Source organism: Lolium rigidum, chromosome 7 (genome assembly GCF_022539505.1).
Source record: "Lolium rigidum isolate FL_2022 chromosome 7, APGP_CSIRO_Lrig_0.1, whole genome shotgun sequence".
In the NCBI taxonomy this organism is placed as follows: domain Eukaryota; kingdom Viridiplantae; phylum Streptophyta; class Magnoliopsida; order Poales; family Poaceae; genus Lolium; species Lolium rigidum.
This window is the reverse complement of record NC_061514.1, coordinates 318,491,588-318,506,967: the sequence shown is the minus strand read 5'-3', so window position 1 is coordinate 318,506,967 and position 15,380 is coordinate 318,491,588. Positions and strand designations below refer to the sequence as shown.

The window sequence follows — 15,380 nt, the reverse complement described above, 5'->3', positions numbered from 1 at the left end:
CATCAAGCACTTTTCTGGCGCCGTTGCCGGGGAGGAAAGGTAAAAGGCACTCATACTACGGTCCCAGGTAAAGTATTTTTCTGGCGCCGTCGTGCGTGTGCTCGAAGCTATTTCCTTTAGATCCTGCAATTGCATCTCGAACCCGACGCCCACGCGGTCGCACCGCCGTACAGTACGTACGTGCGTGTGTTTAGCGGAAAGCGCAGCGTGGGTCAGCTGTTTCGCGCGCGGCCGCTGCATGCTGACCCTCCCTCTCGGTCGCGCGCGTCCCGTGGAACGTGCGCGCCACTTGCCACCGCCGATCGACATGGCTCTGTAGTCTGTACGCCGCGCCGCTCCGACCAACTTTCGCCTTTTAACCTTTTCACCGCGCGGCGCGCCACACCGTCGGCCGGTCGGAGCTCCACGGCCGCCGTACCGTACGTCTCGCGACGCTGGGCGCACGCGGCCGCGCCACGCAGGCAGAGGCAGCCACAGCCAGCCGCTTTCGCCCGCGGCGTCTGTCTGGCCTGATCTGTGTCACTGTGTGCTCGACTGCTCGTAGAGAGTTGACTCCAGGCTGGCTGGCGTTGATGGATGGAGGTGGCGGTGCAGTCCGACACGGAGGCATGCCGATGCCGCGCGCGCGGCCCCGCTCTCCCCCGAACACGCCGACACACCCCGATGCCGATGCCCGGTGCGCCCACGCGTTTTCCCCTGGGACCCCTGCCTCCCTCTACCCGCGTGTCCTCTATATACACCCCGCCTCCCTCCCACCATTCCCAATCCTCCCAAACCGCAACAACCCACCTCCTCCTGTACTACACTCACACTACCCACCGAGCTGCCTGCTGAATTTGAACGTGCCTGCCTGACCCGCCTCGCCCCATGGACGCCATGTCCTGCCTTGCGCCGCCGCCGACGTCCTTCTTCCCGGCCGCCCCGCCCGCATACTACACCGACGCCGCCATGGCGCGCGCGCTGCAGTACTCCATGTCCGACCACTACTCCCCCGCCGCCTCCACCTCCTCACCCTCCTCGTCCTCATCTCTCCTCACCGACCTCCCCTACTCCGACGGCACCAACTGGTTCGCCTCCACCGCGCCCGCCCCAGCACCACTCACGAGCCTCACCTGCGACTCCGTGCTGGTCGCCTCGGACGCGGCGCCGCGCCCGCCGTCCACACCCATCAACACCTCCGTCACCCCCGCCGCGACGTCAAACAAGAGGCGCCTGGGCCTGGGCGTCGCCGCGGCCACGGGCCGCGCGGGGAAGCGGCGGCCGCGGGCGTCCAAGCGCGCGCCAACGACCTACATCAGCACCGACCCCGCCAACTTCCGCCTCATGGTGCAGCACGTCACCGGCATCCAGGCCGAGCCCGGGACCGACGACGGCACCGGCGTCTTCACACCCACATCCTTCGACGCGTCCGCCGCGGCCGCGCTGCTGGACTGCCCCACCTACACCGGCGCGTCGTTCGCGGACGCCCTGCAGCTGCCCTCCGACGCCGACGCGGCCACGCTCCACCACCGCCTCCAGCAGCAGCAGCAGCCGTGCTTCCCGACGCTCGACTCCTGGAACGTGCTGTACGAGAGCGCCCAGCTGTTCTAGTTCTAGCCTAGCCGGCCGATCGATCAGCCGGCCTCCATGTACTCCATCCGTGCATTATTAACCAGGAACTTCCTAGACTGATTTACTACAGTACTGTTTTCTCTTTTTGCCGGGCCTCTGTAGTAAACCTTGCCTGATCTGGCCATGAAGTAAATCAGAACGAAATATTGCTGGGTTTATCTGCATCAGCGTCAGTCATCAGCAATTCAGGCATCCAGCATACATGTCGCCGTCCGGACACTGGGAGTGCTAGCTAGCTAGGTGTACCGCCTACGGTGTACGTAATCAGCCCACCGTGGCGACGCCTGGCTACCTTGTGATCCATACGTTCCACGCTGAGATTCTAGAACACAGCCCTCCTCTCCTCTCGCGCCGTTCAAGCTTCCTTCTAGAACGCGAGCCAGATTTATTGGCTCGCATCCTTGCAAGACAGCCGAGAAGAGAGAAGCACCGGCCGGGCGTCGGTGTCGTCGCTCGAAGGACGGCGACGGCACCGGTTTATTGACCCGGTCGCACCGAAATTAAATTGGTGCGAGATGTGGAGGACTGTCGAGATTTGGTTCCAGTTCCAGATCGGCCTTTTGCCCTTTTTAGCCCTTTTCGTTCCCTGGGAACATTTGGTTTGATTTGACCTCCACTAGCGTACGTACGTACGTACACATCTGAATTTGAACAGCTCGCGATATCATTTCCAGATGACATCAGGCAACGGGTGCTTTCTCCAGGGCAACGGGTGCTTCTATACCACGCACGCAGCGTGGTATGGCGCATCGCCTCAAGGAATTTCCGATGGGCCGCCCGTTGTGTGCTCGCTGTTTTCTCACGTGTATGTGAGCTCCGGTTTTGTTCCGATTTTTTTCCAGGTTTTCATAGGTTTGAAAAACATGGTTAGATTAGCCGTGGTGGCTTTCCCTTAAAAAAAAATTAGAATTGAAAAAACAAAATGTTTAGATGTAAAAAAGGTTTAATTTGAAAAACCATATTTTTAAATAAAGGAAATATTTTTGTACTTACACGGATGGGTGTGAGTGTTTCCGTCTCGGCGTGTAAGTACAAAATTCACTTTCTTTAAGTAATTGAGAAACCTGACCGCATAAACAAACCCCAAAAAAACCTAGAAGAAACCCGTAAGAACTACAGATGAACGGGCCCAAACTTCATCCCAAATTTGTGTCACGAATGGGTCACCACGGAGAGGTTGGCCATTTACATCGGGTCGGTGGATTTGGGTTTTCCTCTCTACCTGTCCGTGCGGAGGATGGTGGAGAAAAACCTGGCCGGTCGGCATCGGCATAGCACAACCTCCGCGTGACTGGCACGACACGGCACACCGACGACACTATATAGACGGGTTGTGTCATGCCGACACAGGTGCCTAGCCGGGCGACCTGGGCACGGTCCCTTGGCTTCGCGTGCCGGAGCTAGAGAAGGTGATGGTGCAGGGAATCAAAGGAGGAGGCGGCGACTAGATTTAGAAAAGCATGGCTGCTGAATTTGGACGATGACTCGTTCCTAGCCGAGGTTATGCGGTCTATCGACTAGATTCCTCGATGAGGAGCGAGCTGGAACTTGATGTCGCAGTGAGGAAGAAGAGGCAGTCAGGGAGCTCACATCAAGGAATATGCCGAAGTACCGATGTAATCTCGCGTGCCCCTGGCATGCCTCGCGTGCTGACAGCGTGGCTTCTTGGGCCGGAGGCTTTAGATGTATGTGCCGTGCCGAGATATCCTGCATGCTGAAGAAGATACCTAGTGATACCACCCGCTAGATGATAGCATGATACCACTTATCAAAACTTATAATTTTAAGGTTTTAGAAAATTGTAAAAAGACAAATTGATGCCTGAATAGTATCGATTTGTGCATTGCCATTTATGACACAATTCTTGTTGGATTTGCCTTTTTTGTTTCCACGTGTGTGTGGTTTCCTAATTTGGATATGAAAATTGTAGATTTTTTTCCCAACTGGAACTTCTCCCCCTTCCTTTCCATTACAAGCAAACAGAAATACACATGTTCGATTTCGAAAACAAATAGGAGAAAGGAAAAGAAAGGGATAGACCTATGCTCAGCAAACGCAAATAAATTGGTAGGAAAACCCGCTGCTCGATCTCAGCATCAAAAACCAAGCTACAGGGCAAAAAAAAACCTACACTACACTGCAGGGTCCAAAGGTTTCCAACATATATTCAACAGCTAGAAAAAACATCCAACCAGATGAGTTTTTCATCAACCACTACAAATACCATCATCAGCAACATGGGGATAATCATACTCTGCCATTCGTTATCATCAGCATCCCCAGTCTAGCAGTTGGAGTAGCCGGAGCCATAGCAGGAGCCGTGTTGGAGTGGAGCGCAGGCGCCTGCTGGAGCATTTCATGGGCTCCTAGCTTGATCATTTCCCCATCCTCGCTCTCGAACGGACCTGCCGAGTAATGTGAACGAATAGATCATAGCAATGGTCACCAAGGGGGAACGGACAATAACTTTTCTTAAATGTTATTTTGTCGTCGTGGTGAACAGACAGATGCCATAGGATGGCTTAAGTTGGGGCCGAATGGACGCTAGAGGATTCGGGGGAGGGTTTGTGATTAGATGGGATGAACTTCCGGATGGTTTCCTCAAGAACTTAGCCAAGGCTAGAGGTTGAAGAAGAAAGACATAAGGAGAAACTCGCTCTAGATCATCTTCTTCATTGATCTTCACAGGTTACAGGTTTGTGCTTACAGGATTTCTCTCTCTGCTCTTCGCTCCCGAGTACGGGTGTGCCCCCTCTCCTTATATAGGGGAGAGGGTGGCTTACAGGGGAAGAAACCCTAATGGCATCTTTGACTAGACAAACTACTTTACAAAGTTACTTTAATCATAGATGACACCGGGGTCTTCTTTAAACAGGGAGGCTGATGTCCTCCGGCTTCTTTCATCGTCATCCTCCTCTTTATCGTCAGGCCTTCGTTTAAAGCTTCTTTGCTTAGCTCATATTTGTCCTCTAGCTCTGGAGAGAATCTTTGACCAGTCCTGCCGACATGCTTTTCTTTCCGGTATTCCGGTGTCTTCTTACCCGGTTCCGGTATACCCCTCTTGGGGATACCGGCTTAGCTTCACTTAGCCAAACTCTTATCTTTGTGCTCCGGTATGAACATTAAACCGGTATCTTGATGGCATAAGCCATCCGGTTTGGCATGCCTTTGGCATACCGGGGGTCATCCCCCCAACATTAGTCCCCGAAGCTGGTATAGTCTGGCGGATTCTATCCAACAGACCATGCCAGGTTCTCACGTCTTTGGATACCGGTTTAAACCTATCCGGCGCTTAACTTAGATCCGGCATCTTTGCCCGGACTCACGTTTTCTCTCTTTGCAAGGCATTTCCGGTATCTTATCCTCCGGCATCTTAGTCATTAAACACCTCCTCGGCGAAGTCGAGAATATCTCGGGCCCGCGCCTGTCAGTGACATGCGCACTGTGACTGACGCGTCAGTGTCAGGGGTCACTTCCCTTCGGCTTCCGCGCGCGTATTAACTGCCCCACAGCGGATCCCAACCACCGTTTTGGATCCGTGTGCACCTCCCTGTGGCTTTCTGTTTTTGCGCGTGTATCGCTGCGCCACGCGGCGGCCCGTGGAGCGAACCGTCGCGGCCCGCGTACCGAACCGCCGCGTCCCGGCGGTTTTCGGCCCACCTCTCTCTCTTCCTTTATAAGGCGAAACCGCTCCATCTTCTTCCTCTTCTCGCATTCCCCACTTCTTCGCGCACAGTGTCCTTTGCTCTCTGCGCCTCCGCTGCTTCGTTTGCCGCTCGAGCTTCGCCGCCCAGCGAATCTCCGCTACTGCTCCGCCGGACGTCGCCGAACTTCGCCGCGCGAAGAATCTCTGTGGTGCTCCTCTCGCGGTCGCGGCATTGGTATTTCCTCGAGCTCTTCTTCACCTCGCCGTCAACGGACCTCCTCGCCAACCGCAAGCTCGCCAATCCACCGGCGAGCCACTTCCTCTGCGACTCCGCCGCTTCAGGTTAGGCTCAATCTGTGTTTACCCCTCTTTTGCTTGCTTTCTAGATCTTGAGTTGGTAGTGTATTTACTTCTTCTTTTCTTTTTCTTTTTCTCTCTCTCGTAGATCTTCGCGCGGGGGTAAATCGTGGGATTCTTGTTTCTCCGCGTCAAACTTCATGTCTAGTGAGGAATCTTCCTCTGCCTCTTCTTCTGCCTCTTCCTCAGATAGCCGGCATAGCCAATCCTCCGACGGATTAACCGCCGATCTTGTCCAGATGGACATCGATTCCGGTAGCGACCAAGAAACCGGTAGCTCTAGCCAAGCTTCCGGCGTAGATCCCGCCGGTATCACACGCGGGGCCTGGATGGGCTCCAACGTTAGCCGTATGAAATTGAGCGGCTTTACCGGTCCAGGAGGATTCGGAAGGAGTATCCTGCCGGCTCCCTGGCGACGAGATTGAACCGGTGCTTGAACCCGGTGAACGCGTTGTTTTTCTCGCTCACTTCGAGCGTGGCTTCGGCCTTCCCGCCTCTCCTTTCTTCCGGAGTTTCCTCGATTTTTACCAACTCCAACCTCACCATCTTCCCGGCAACGCCGTTTTCTACCTCTCTTGCTATGCCACCTTTATGGAGGCTTATATCGGCATTCGTCCCACTCGCGAGACATTTGCCCGTTTCTTTGCTCTTCGGATCAATTCCGTTCAGGGCAAGGAGATCCCTAAACCCAAACCCCCCGTACAATGCGGGTCTTGCATCATCGGCTCCCGCCAAGGGAGCCCTTTTTTCAAGTTTTCCGGTCTCGAGTCATGCCGGCTATGGCAAGGGACCTTCTTCTATGTGAAGAACAACGGCGCCGCAGATCTCATCGATCTGCCGCCTTTTAATCCGGCGCCGCCCACGAGGGCCAACTGGAGCTACAATCCGAAGGACTCTCATATAGAGACCAACCGGGTTATACGCTTCATGAAGCAGCTGATGAAGGACACTGACATCTGCTCCGATGATATTATCCGCGCCTTCATCTCGCGCCGGGTGCTTCCTCTTAAGCGCCGCATGCATAAGATGAGCGAGATGTACGGTCCCGGTGATCCTACCAAGATCACCGGACTTCCTCTCGACAAGAAGGACGTTGTCCTCAAGGCTAGGCGGATCTGCCGACTGCCATGCCGGATGATTGGGAATGGGGCCTCCGGCCCCTCAGTTCCACTAACCCTCCGACCCAAGAAGTAAGAAATTACGCAACTCGGGTCGGTTTACCGGTAACTTTTATACTGTGACTAACCCTTTTTTCTCTTTTGTTTTTCAGGCCAAGGACCGCTTCCCCCGCATTGACTCAGACCGGCGAGGCCCTTGCCGGAAGCGTGCTCTAGACAAATTCGACCCGGACCCCGTCATTCATTGGCAGGATCTGAAGATGGGCCGGACTCCAGCCTCGCGCCTCGGCAAATCTCCACCGGAACCATCCGGTTCGTCTGACGACCTGACCTTGCTTGAGGTGGCTCTTCTTTTTGATCTCTCATATTCCTCTGTTATTGTTCCTCTGTAGATGTTCCCTCAGCCAACATCAACCCACAGGTCCACGAGCACGTTCCTCCCCGCGAGGCCGAGGCGGGCCAAGAGTTTGTGGAGAAACTCATGGCCCGGGGCAAAAGAACAAGGCTCCGGCCTCCGACGCCGGTTCGAGCCAGGCCCCTGCATCCAAGCGCTTCCGGACTGAACCCTTTGCGGGGAAGGTCGCAGGCGTGAGGCGCTACAAGAGCAGGCAGATGCCGACCTCTTCTGGGTAAGGCCCCGTTTTTCCGCTAGTTTTGTTTTTACCAAGCTCTTTTCCGGTTGCTTTTTTCCAACCCTCTCTTTTTCTCTCTTTCAGCCCCGCGCTCAAGCTCGGCCCCAGGCCTGAGGGCTCTGCCGGGTCCGCAAGGACCTCAACTCCTCCTCCTCACTCAAGCCCGGCACCATCTGGTGCCGGCACCACCTCTGCCTCCCCTCTGGGAGGCACTACAAGTTCGGGGCGCGCGGCCCCTACACCGCCAGATCACCGCGCGGAGGAGGACCTTGTCTCCCCTCCCGAGACCCAAGACACCGGCGCCTGCAACATCGGCGCCGGAGAAGAAGCTGCCGGGCGGGCGGAACCTCTGGTTCCTCCCGTCCTAGAAAAGAAAAAGAAGAAGAAGACCAAGATGTCTTCCCCCTCCAGAGCCGCGCCGGAGACTTCCGCGCCGGCAAGCTCCAACCTGGGTGACGCGCCTGGCGCTCCCCCTTCCCCCAGGACCACGCCAACGCCACCGCCGGAAGCTCCTCGCACCGAGCCAACCGGTGCCACTCCAACGGCGCCACCGCCCAAGACCTTGACGCTTGTCAAGGCAACGGCCTCTAGTGCCCCCTCCGGCGGCCAGCAGCCCTTGGCGCTACACGTCGCCCGCGCCGCTAGCGCTGCCGACGAGAAGGCCACCGGCCTGCTTGGCTGGATCACCAAGTTCCAGCGCGAAGGCCGGGAGCTGGGGCACTTGCTGCCCTACGCGGAGAAGTGGAACGCCGCGGACATGTCCAAGGCGACCCGCGGCCTGGGCAAGGACCGGCTACCGGCGCCTGACCCTGTTGGTGCGCGGTGCTCAGAAGAGCACTTCATGCGGCTGCGTCGGGCCGTCAAGGAGCTGGACAACGCGTGGTTTGATGCCACGAACAACATGATGGTAAGTCCCACAAAGCCTGTTCCATTTTTTGATTTATTTTGATTCCTGTTTCTCTGGCTTTTTTCTATCTTTCCTTGAACCTTCAACTTTATGCCGGTTTCTCTTTTTTGCTGAATCTTGTCTATCCTCCCAGTCCCCGAGTTTTGTGTTGAGAGCGTAGCTCTTAGCGCGAAACTTAATTAGAAACACGCAAAACCGGCATAGCCAGTCCCCGAGTTTCGGGTTAAGATCTTTGCTTTCAGCTAACATCATTTCCTTGAACAGAGCACGGCTGACGCTCGGAAGATCCTTTTTGAGGAGCTTCTTTGGGAGCACCGGGACCTCGCTGAGGCACATAGCAAGTGCCAAGGTAAATTCCTATGCCTCCGGCATCTTTTTACCGGAAACCTTTCTTTCTCTCAATTCTTAACACTTATGATTTTCTGTTTCAACAGCCATCCCGGAAGCTTCTATTGAGGCCCTCAAGACGCAGCTTGCCGCCGCCCAAGGTACAGCTTCCTGTTTTCCAGTTAACTTGCTTTCTCTACATTGTATCAGTACAACTTGCTAACACTTTCTTTCCGGGTTCCAGAGAAGAAGGACCAACTTATCCGGCAGCATCAGGAGGATCTGAACGCCCAGAAAGCCAGCTACAAGGAGCTCAAGGACCAGCTTATCCAGCTTGGTCTTGACCATGCCAAGGCGCTGAAGGCTGCTGAATCCGCTGCGGAGGCCAAGCTGCATGAGGCGCTGGAGGATGCTGGCAATGCCAACGTGGTGTTGCAGGCTGAGCTGGAAGAGGCCGCCAAGGCGCGGAAGGCAGCCGAGGACAAGGCCGCGCGGCTGGAGCCGGAACAGAAGGAGTACGACCTTCTGGTTACGCAGACTGACGCGCTTGCCCTCCGTAAGTTTCTCTTTTTTCCTTTCCGGTTCCTGCTTATAAGCTTATCTGTTCCGGTAGCATGTGCTTAGCTTCTTTTCTTTGTCTTGCAGGGCTCTTCCCGGACTCCCAGGCGTATGCTTTAAAGAAGGTTGGAGAGCGCCGGGTGCTACAGGCGTACAAGAACCTGGGCGCGCCCTGGGATCCCTATGACCACCTGGTTGCGCTGAACGCGCGGGTCTCCCACATGCGCTGCGTGGATCGGAACCTCTCTGACATTCCGGATTTGGCCACCCAGCTCTACAGGACTCTTTGGCCTGGAGAAGAAGTGTCAGACACCTTCTCCCTCATCAGCGACCGCCTGAAGGGTGCCGGCCGAAGGATCCGGGAGTGGCAGTGCTCTGCTGCTCGTGCCGGAGCAGACTCAGCGCTTCGCGTTGCCTGCTCCTGGTATCCGGAGCTGGACCTGGACGCCTTCACCGGCATGCGCGAAGGGGCTGAAACCGATCTGGACCCGGTCCTCACCGCTAAGCGGCAGGATCGAGCGTACCACATCGCGGAGTACGCTGAAATGCGCACCTTCATCCCCCCTCCTGCAGACGTCAAGGACTATCTGAGCGACGAGGAGGAGGGTGAAGACGCTGATGAGGCCGAAGCCGGTGACGTGCCTCTAGAGGGTCCTGATGCCAACGACGCTCCTCCCGAAGCCCCTGTCGCCTGAATGTTGCCTGTTATCTGATTGCCTGTGATATGCTTGCCCTGTTGAACTTTGAAACACTGCCCGTTAAATTCTACCCCGGTATGCCGGGGTCTATGATGTAAGATAATACTTAATCTCTATTTTGGTTGTGGTACAACAGTTTATGCCGGTACACTATACCGGTAGTTAATTATCTTATGTTTGCCTTAGCATATTCGCTTGTTGATTTGCTTTTTCTTGCACTGCAACGATTCCGAAATTGTTTCCGCATCCAATTTGATGCATACTTGGCTCTTTTGCTTTGGCTCTGCCTACCTTCTCTGGGCGTTTTTGGCGTATGAGCACAAAGTTCTTTTACCAAGCAAGCACTTTCTTGAACTTAGAAATAACTCGAAATTTTTGCAAAAAACCGGTATAACCGGGGTTAGTTAAATTTTTCCGGATTGTTTTTTCCCGCTCTCCCTCTTCGCAGTTCATGTGCTTATCCCCTACCGGTTTATCTTGCTTGCCATGAAGCCGAGTTACGGACAACAGCAGAGTCGAAGACTCCGGTAGTGTCTAGCACACTACTAAACCGGAAAGAAAAAACATTCAATAAGCAACCGGTAAACTGAAAAAATAAACATGTTACATACAACCTTAGTAAGGGTAGTCCCCGAGACTCATTCGAGGTTCCGACATCTTTTATTCATAGCAAATAAGGTACAAAAGGGAACTTCTTACACCACAACTTCAAGAGTGGAAAGGACGCAACAGAGCTACATTCCACGAACGCTTGGTCTCCTCTCCGGACCTGTCCGCCTTTCCTTTCTTCCATTCCTGTGCATCAATCAGGTAATAGGCATCATTGTGGACAGCCTTGCTCACAATGAAAGGTCCTTCCCAAGGGGGGGAAAGCTTGTGCCGGCCTTCAGTGCGCTGCACTAGGCGTAGCACTAGGTCTCCTTCCCGGAATACCTTCGGGTTAACCTTCCGGCTGTGATAGCGTCTGAGGTTTTGCTGGTAAATGACTGTTCTTGCCAAAGCTAATTCTCTTGCTTCTTCTAGCAAGTCCACATCGTTTTCTCGGGCCTCCTTTACCTCTTCTTCGGTATAGAGTTGCACCCTTGGTGAATCATGGAGAATGTCGGTTGGTATGACCGCTTCTGCTCCATAAACCATAAAGAATGGAGTGTATCCGGTAGACCGGTTTGGAGTTGTTCTTATACTCCACAGTACGGATGGTAGCTCATCGAGCCAACACCCCGGCGATCTTTCCACCGCATCGATGAGTCTTGGTTTTATACCGGAAAGTACCAAAGCGTTTGTTCTTTCAACTTGGCCATTGCCTTGTGGGTGTGCCACTGAACACAAATCCAACCGGATATAGTTGTCCTCACAAAATCTTTTGAACTCACCTTGAGCAAAGTTTGTGCCATTGTCAGTGATAATGCTATGTGGGTAGCCATACCGCAAAATTACATCTTTTAAGAATTTCACCGCTGTGCGCCCATCACATTTTGCGATGGGTTTCACCTCCAGCCACTTGGTGAATTTATCCACCATAACCAAGATGTGGGTCATGTTTCCCCTTGCGGTTTTGAATGGGCCAACCATGTCTAGGCACCAAACGGTGAACGGCCAAGTTAGCGGTATGGTCTTCAAACCGGATGCTGGGGTATGGTTTTCTTGGCGTACCTCTGGCACCCATTGCATTTTCTTACCAGATCCTCCGCATTTTCCAAAGCCATTGGCCAATAGAACCCATGCCGGAACACTTTTGCCACCAGCGCCCTCGACGAAGCGTGATGCCCACATTCTCCTCGGTGAATTTCCTCGAGCATTTCTTTTCCCTCTTCCGGTTCCACACACCTTTGGAGGACACCGGTAACACTTCTCTTGTACACCTCGCCATTGATGATGGTGTAAGATTTGGATCTCCTCTGGATCCTTCTGGACTCATTCTCGTCAACCGGCAAGGTGCCGTTGATCAGGAATTCCTTAATAGGTTTAACCCATGAGGGTGTCTCCCGAACCAGGAACACCGGTACGTCTATGTCCATGCTATCCACCAGCATTGTTTCTTCAGATATAGACACAACAGTCCCCGAGCTTACCGGAACAGTCCCCGAGCTTACCGGAACAGTCCCCGGATTTCCTTCGTCAATATCCATTGGTACAATATGTGATTCCGGTACAAAAATTGACTCCGACTCTGGACTCGGTTTGATCGATGGTACTCTTAAGTGTGCCAAGGCTATTCCGGGAGGAATTTCTTGCCTGGACGAACCCAGCTTGGACAAAGCATCCGCGGCTTCATTTTCTGCACGCGGCACATGGTGAAACTCGCACCCTTCGAAGAATCCGGCAATCTTTTGCACGTGAAACCGGTAGGAGGCCATGTTGGCATCTTTTGCGTCCCAATCTCCGGAGCATTGCTGTACCATGATGTCTACGGGTGCTTCTATTCTTGTAGACAGTGTTGGGCCTCCAAGAGCAGAGGTTTGTAGAACAACAGCAAGTTTCCCTTAAGTGGATCACCCAAGGTTTATCGAACTCAGGGAGGAAGAGGTCAAAGATATCCCTCTCATGCAACCCCGCAACCACAAAGCAAGAAGTCTCTTGTGTCCCCAACACACCTAATAGGTGCACTAGTTCGGCGAAGAGATAGTGAAATACAAGTGGTATGAATGAATATGAGCAGTGAGTACGGCGCCGTAAAAGTGCTTGCCGGCGTGCGATTGATGGTAGTAATATTGCAGGAAGTAAACATGCGATAAAACGAAGTAAACAAGCAGCGATAGCGATATTTAGGAACAAGGCCTAGGGATCATACTTTCACTAGTAGACACTCTCAACATTGATCACATAACAGAATAAATAGATAGATGCTAGACTCTACACCCTCTTGTTGGATGATGAACACCACTAATCGTGTAGGATTACACGAACCCTCAATGCCGGAGTTAACAAGCTCCACAATATTCAATGTTCATATTTAAATAACCTTAGAGTGCATGACAGATCAACATAACCAAACCAAGTACTAACATAGCATGCACACTATCACCTTCACACTACGAAAGGAGGCATAGATCACATCAATACCATCATAGCAATAGTTAACTTCATAATCTACAAGAGATCACAATCATAGCCTACGCCAAGTACTACACGATGCACACACCTGTCACCATTACACCGTGCGGGAAGAATAAACTACTTTAATAACATCACTAGAGTAGCACACGGATAAATTGTGATACAAAACACATTGCAATCATAAAGAGATATAAATAAGCACTTCACTATGCCATTCATAACAGTGAATAAGTATTCTGTGAAATATAGCATAAGAGACCCACACAGTGCACACACTGTCATCTTTACACACGTGGGACAAGGAGTCTCCGGAGATCACATAAGTAAAATCCACTTGACTAGCATAATGACATCTAGATTACAAGCATCATCATATGAATCTCAATCATGTAAGGCAGCTCATGAGATTATTGTATTGAAGTACATAGGAGAGAGATTAACCACATAGCTACCAGTACAGCCCCGAGCCTCGATGGAGAACTACTCCCTCCTCATGGGAGACAGCAGCGTTGATGAAGATGGCGGTGGTGTCGATGGAGAAGCCTTCCGGGGCACTTCCCCGTCCGCGGGCGTGCCGAACGAGACTCCTGTCCCCGGATCTTGGCTTCGCGATGGCGGCGGCTCGCGGAAGGTTTTCTCTGGTTTCCTCGAACGTGATAGGGTTTTCGCGACGGAGGCTTTAAGTAGGCGGAAGGGCAAGGTCGGTGGAGTCACGAGGGACCCACACAACAGGGCGGCGCGGGCCCTAGCCTGGCCGCGCCGCCTTAGTGTGGCGCCACCTCGTGGCCCCACTTCGTATCTCCTCCGGTCTTCTGGAAGCTTCGTGTGAAAATAGGACCTCGGGCGTTGATTTCGTCCAATTCCGAGAATATTTCCTTACTAGGATTTCCGAAACCAAAAACAGCAGAAAACGAGAACCGGCACTTCGGCATCTCGTCAATAGGTTAGTTCCGGAAAACGCATAAATATGACATATAATGTGTATAAAACATGTAGGTATCATCAATAAAGTAGCATGGAACATAAGAAATTATCGATACGTCGGAGACGTATCAGCATCCCCAAGCTTAGTTCTCGCTCGTCCCGAGCAGGTAAACGATAACAAAGATAATTTCTGGAGTGACATGCCATCATAACCTTGATCATACTATTGTAAGCATATGTAATGAATGCAGCGATCAAAACAATGGTAATGACACGAGTAAACAACTGAATCATAAAGCAAAGACTTTTCATGAATAGTACTTCAAGACAAGCATCAATAAGTCTTGCATAAGAGTTAACTCATAAAGCAATAAATCAAAGTAAAGATATTGAAGCAACACAAAGGAAGATTAAGTTTCAGCGGTTGCTTTCAACTTATAACATGTATATCTTATGGATAGTGTCAATGTAAAGTAATATAACAAATGCAATATGCAAGTATGTAGGAATCAATGCACAGTTCACACAAGTGTTTGCTTCTTGAGGTGGAGAGAGATAGGTGAACTGACTCAACATAAAAGTAAAAAAAAAGGTCCTTCAAAGAGGAAAGCATCGATTGCTATATTTGTGCTAGAGCTTTGGTTTTAAAAACATGAAACAATTTTGTCAACGGTAGTAATAAAGCATATGTATTATGTAAATTATATCTTACAAGTTGCAAGCCTCATGCATAGTATACTAGTAGTGCCCGCACCTTGTCCTAATTAGCTTGGGTTAACACTGATCATCATTGCATAACATATGTTTCAACCAAGTGTCACAATGGGGTACCTCTATGCCGCCTGTACAAGGGTCTAAGGATAAAGTTCGCATTGGATTTCTCGCTTTTGATCATTCTTCAACTTAGACACCCATACCGGGACAACATAGACAACGAGATAATGGACTCCTCTTTTAATGCTTAAGCATTCAACAGTTAATATTCTCATAAGAGATTGAGGTTTTATGTCCAAACTGAAACTTCCACCATGATTCATGGCTTTAGTTAGCGGCCCAATGTTCTTCTCTAACGGTATGCATACTCAAACCATTTGATTGTGAAAACCGCCCTTACTTCGGACAAGACGAACATGCATAGCAACTCACATGATATTCAACAAAGAGTTGATGGCGTCCCCAGGAACATGGTTATCGCACAACAAGCAACTTAATAAGAGATAAAGTGCATAAGTACATATTCAATACCACAATAGTTTTTAAGGCTATTTTGTCCCATGAGCTATATATTGCAAAGGCGAATGATGGAAATTTAAAGGTAGCACTCAAGCAATTTACTTTGGAATGGCGGAGAAATACCATGTAGTAGGTAGGTATGGTGGACACAAATGGCATAGTTTTTGGCTCAAGGATTTGGATGCACGAGAAGAATTCCTCTCAATACAAGGCTAGGATAGCAAGGTTGTTTGAAGCAAACTCAAGTATAAAACGGTGCAGCAAGACTCACATATGAACATATTGTAAGCATTATAAGACTTTACATCGTCT

General features: G+C 51.7%; 1 protein-coding gene across 1 annotated transcript; it reads left to right on the top strand.

Annotated features, from left to right (window-relative positions):
- The first annotated feature begins 784 nt into the window (after positions 1-784).
- Positions 785-1,662, top strand: LOC124669875 (calmodulin-binding protein 25-like). Its single transcript, XM_047206413.1, has one exon. The coding sequence runs from the start codon at positions 868-870 to the stop codon at positions 1,588-1,590; it is 723 nt and encodes a 240-aa protein (XP_047062369.1). The 5' UTR covers positions 785-867; the 3' UTR covers positions 1,591-1,662.
- The last annotated feature ends 13,718 nt before the right edge of the window (positions 1,663-15,380 follow it).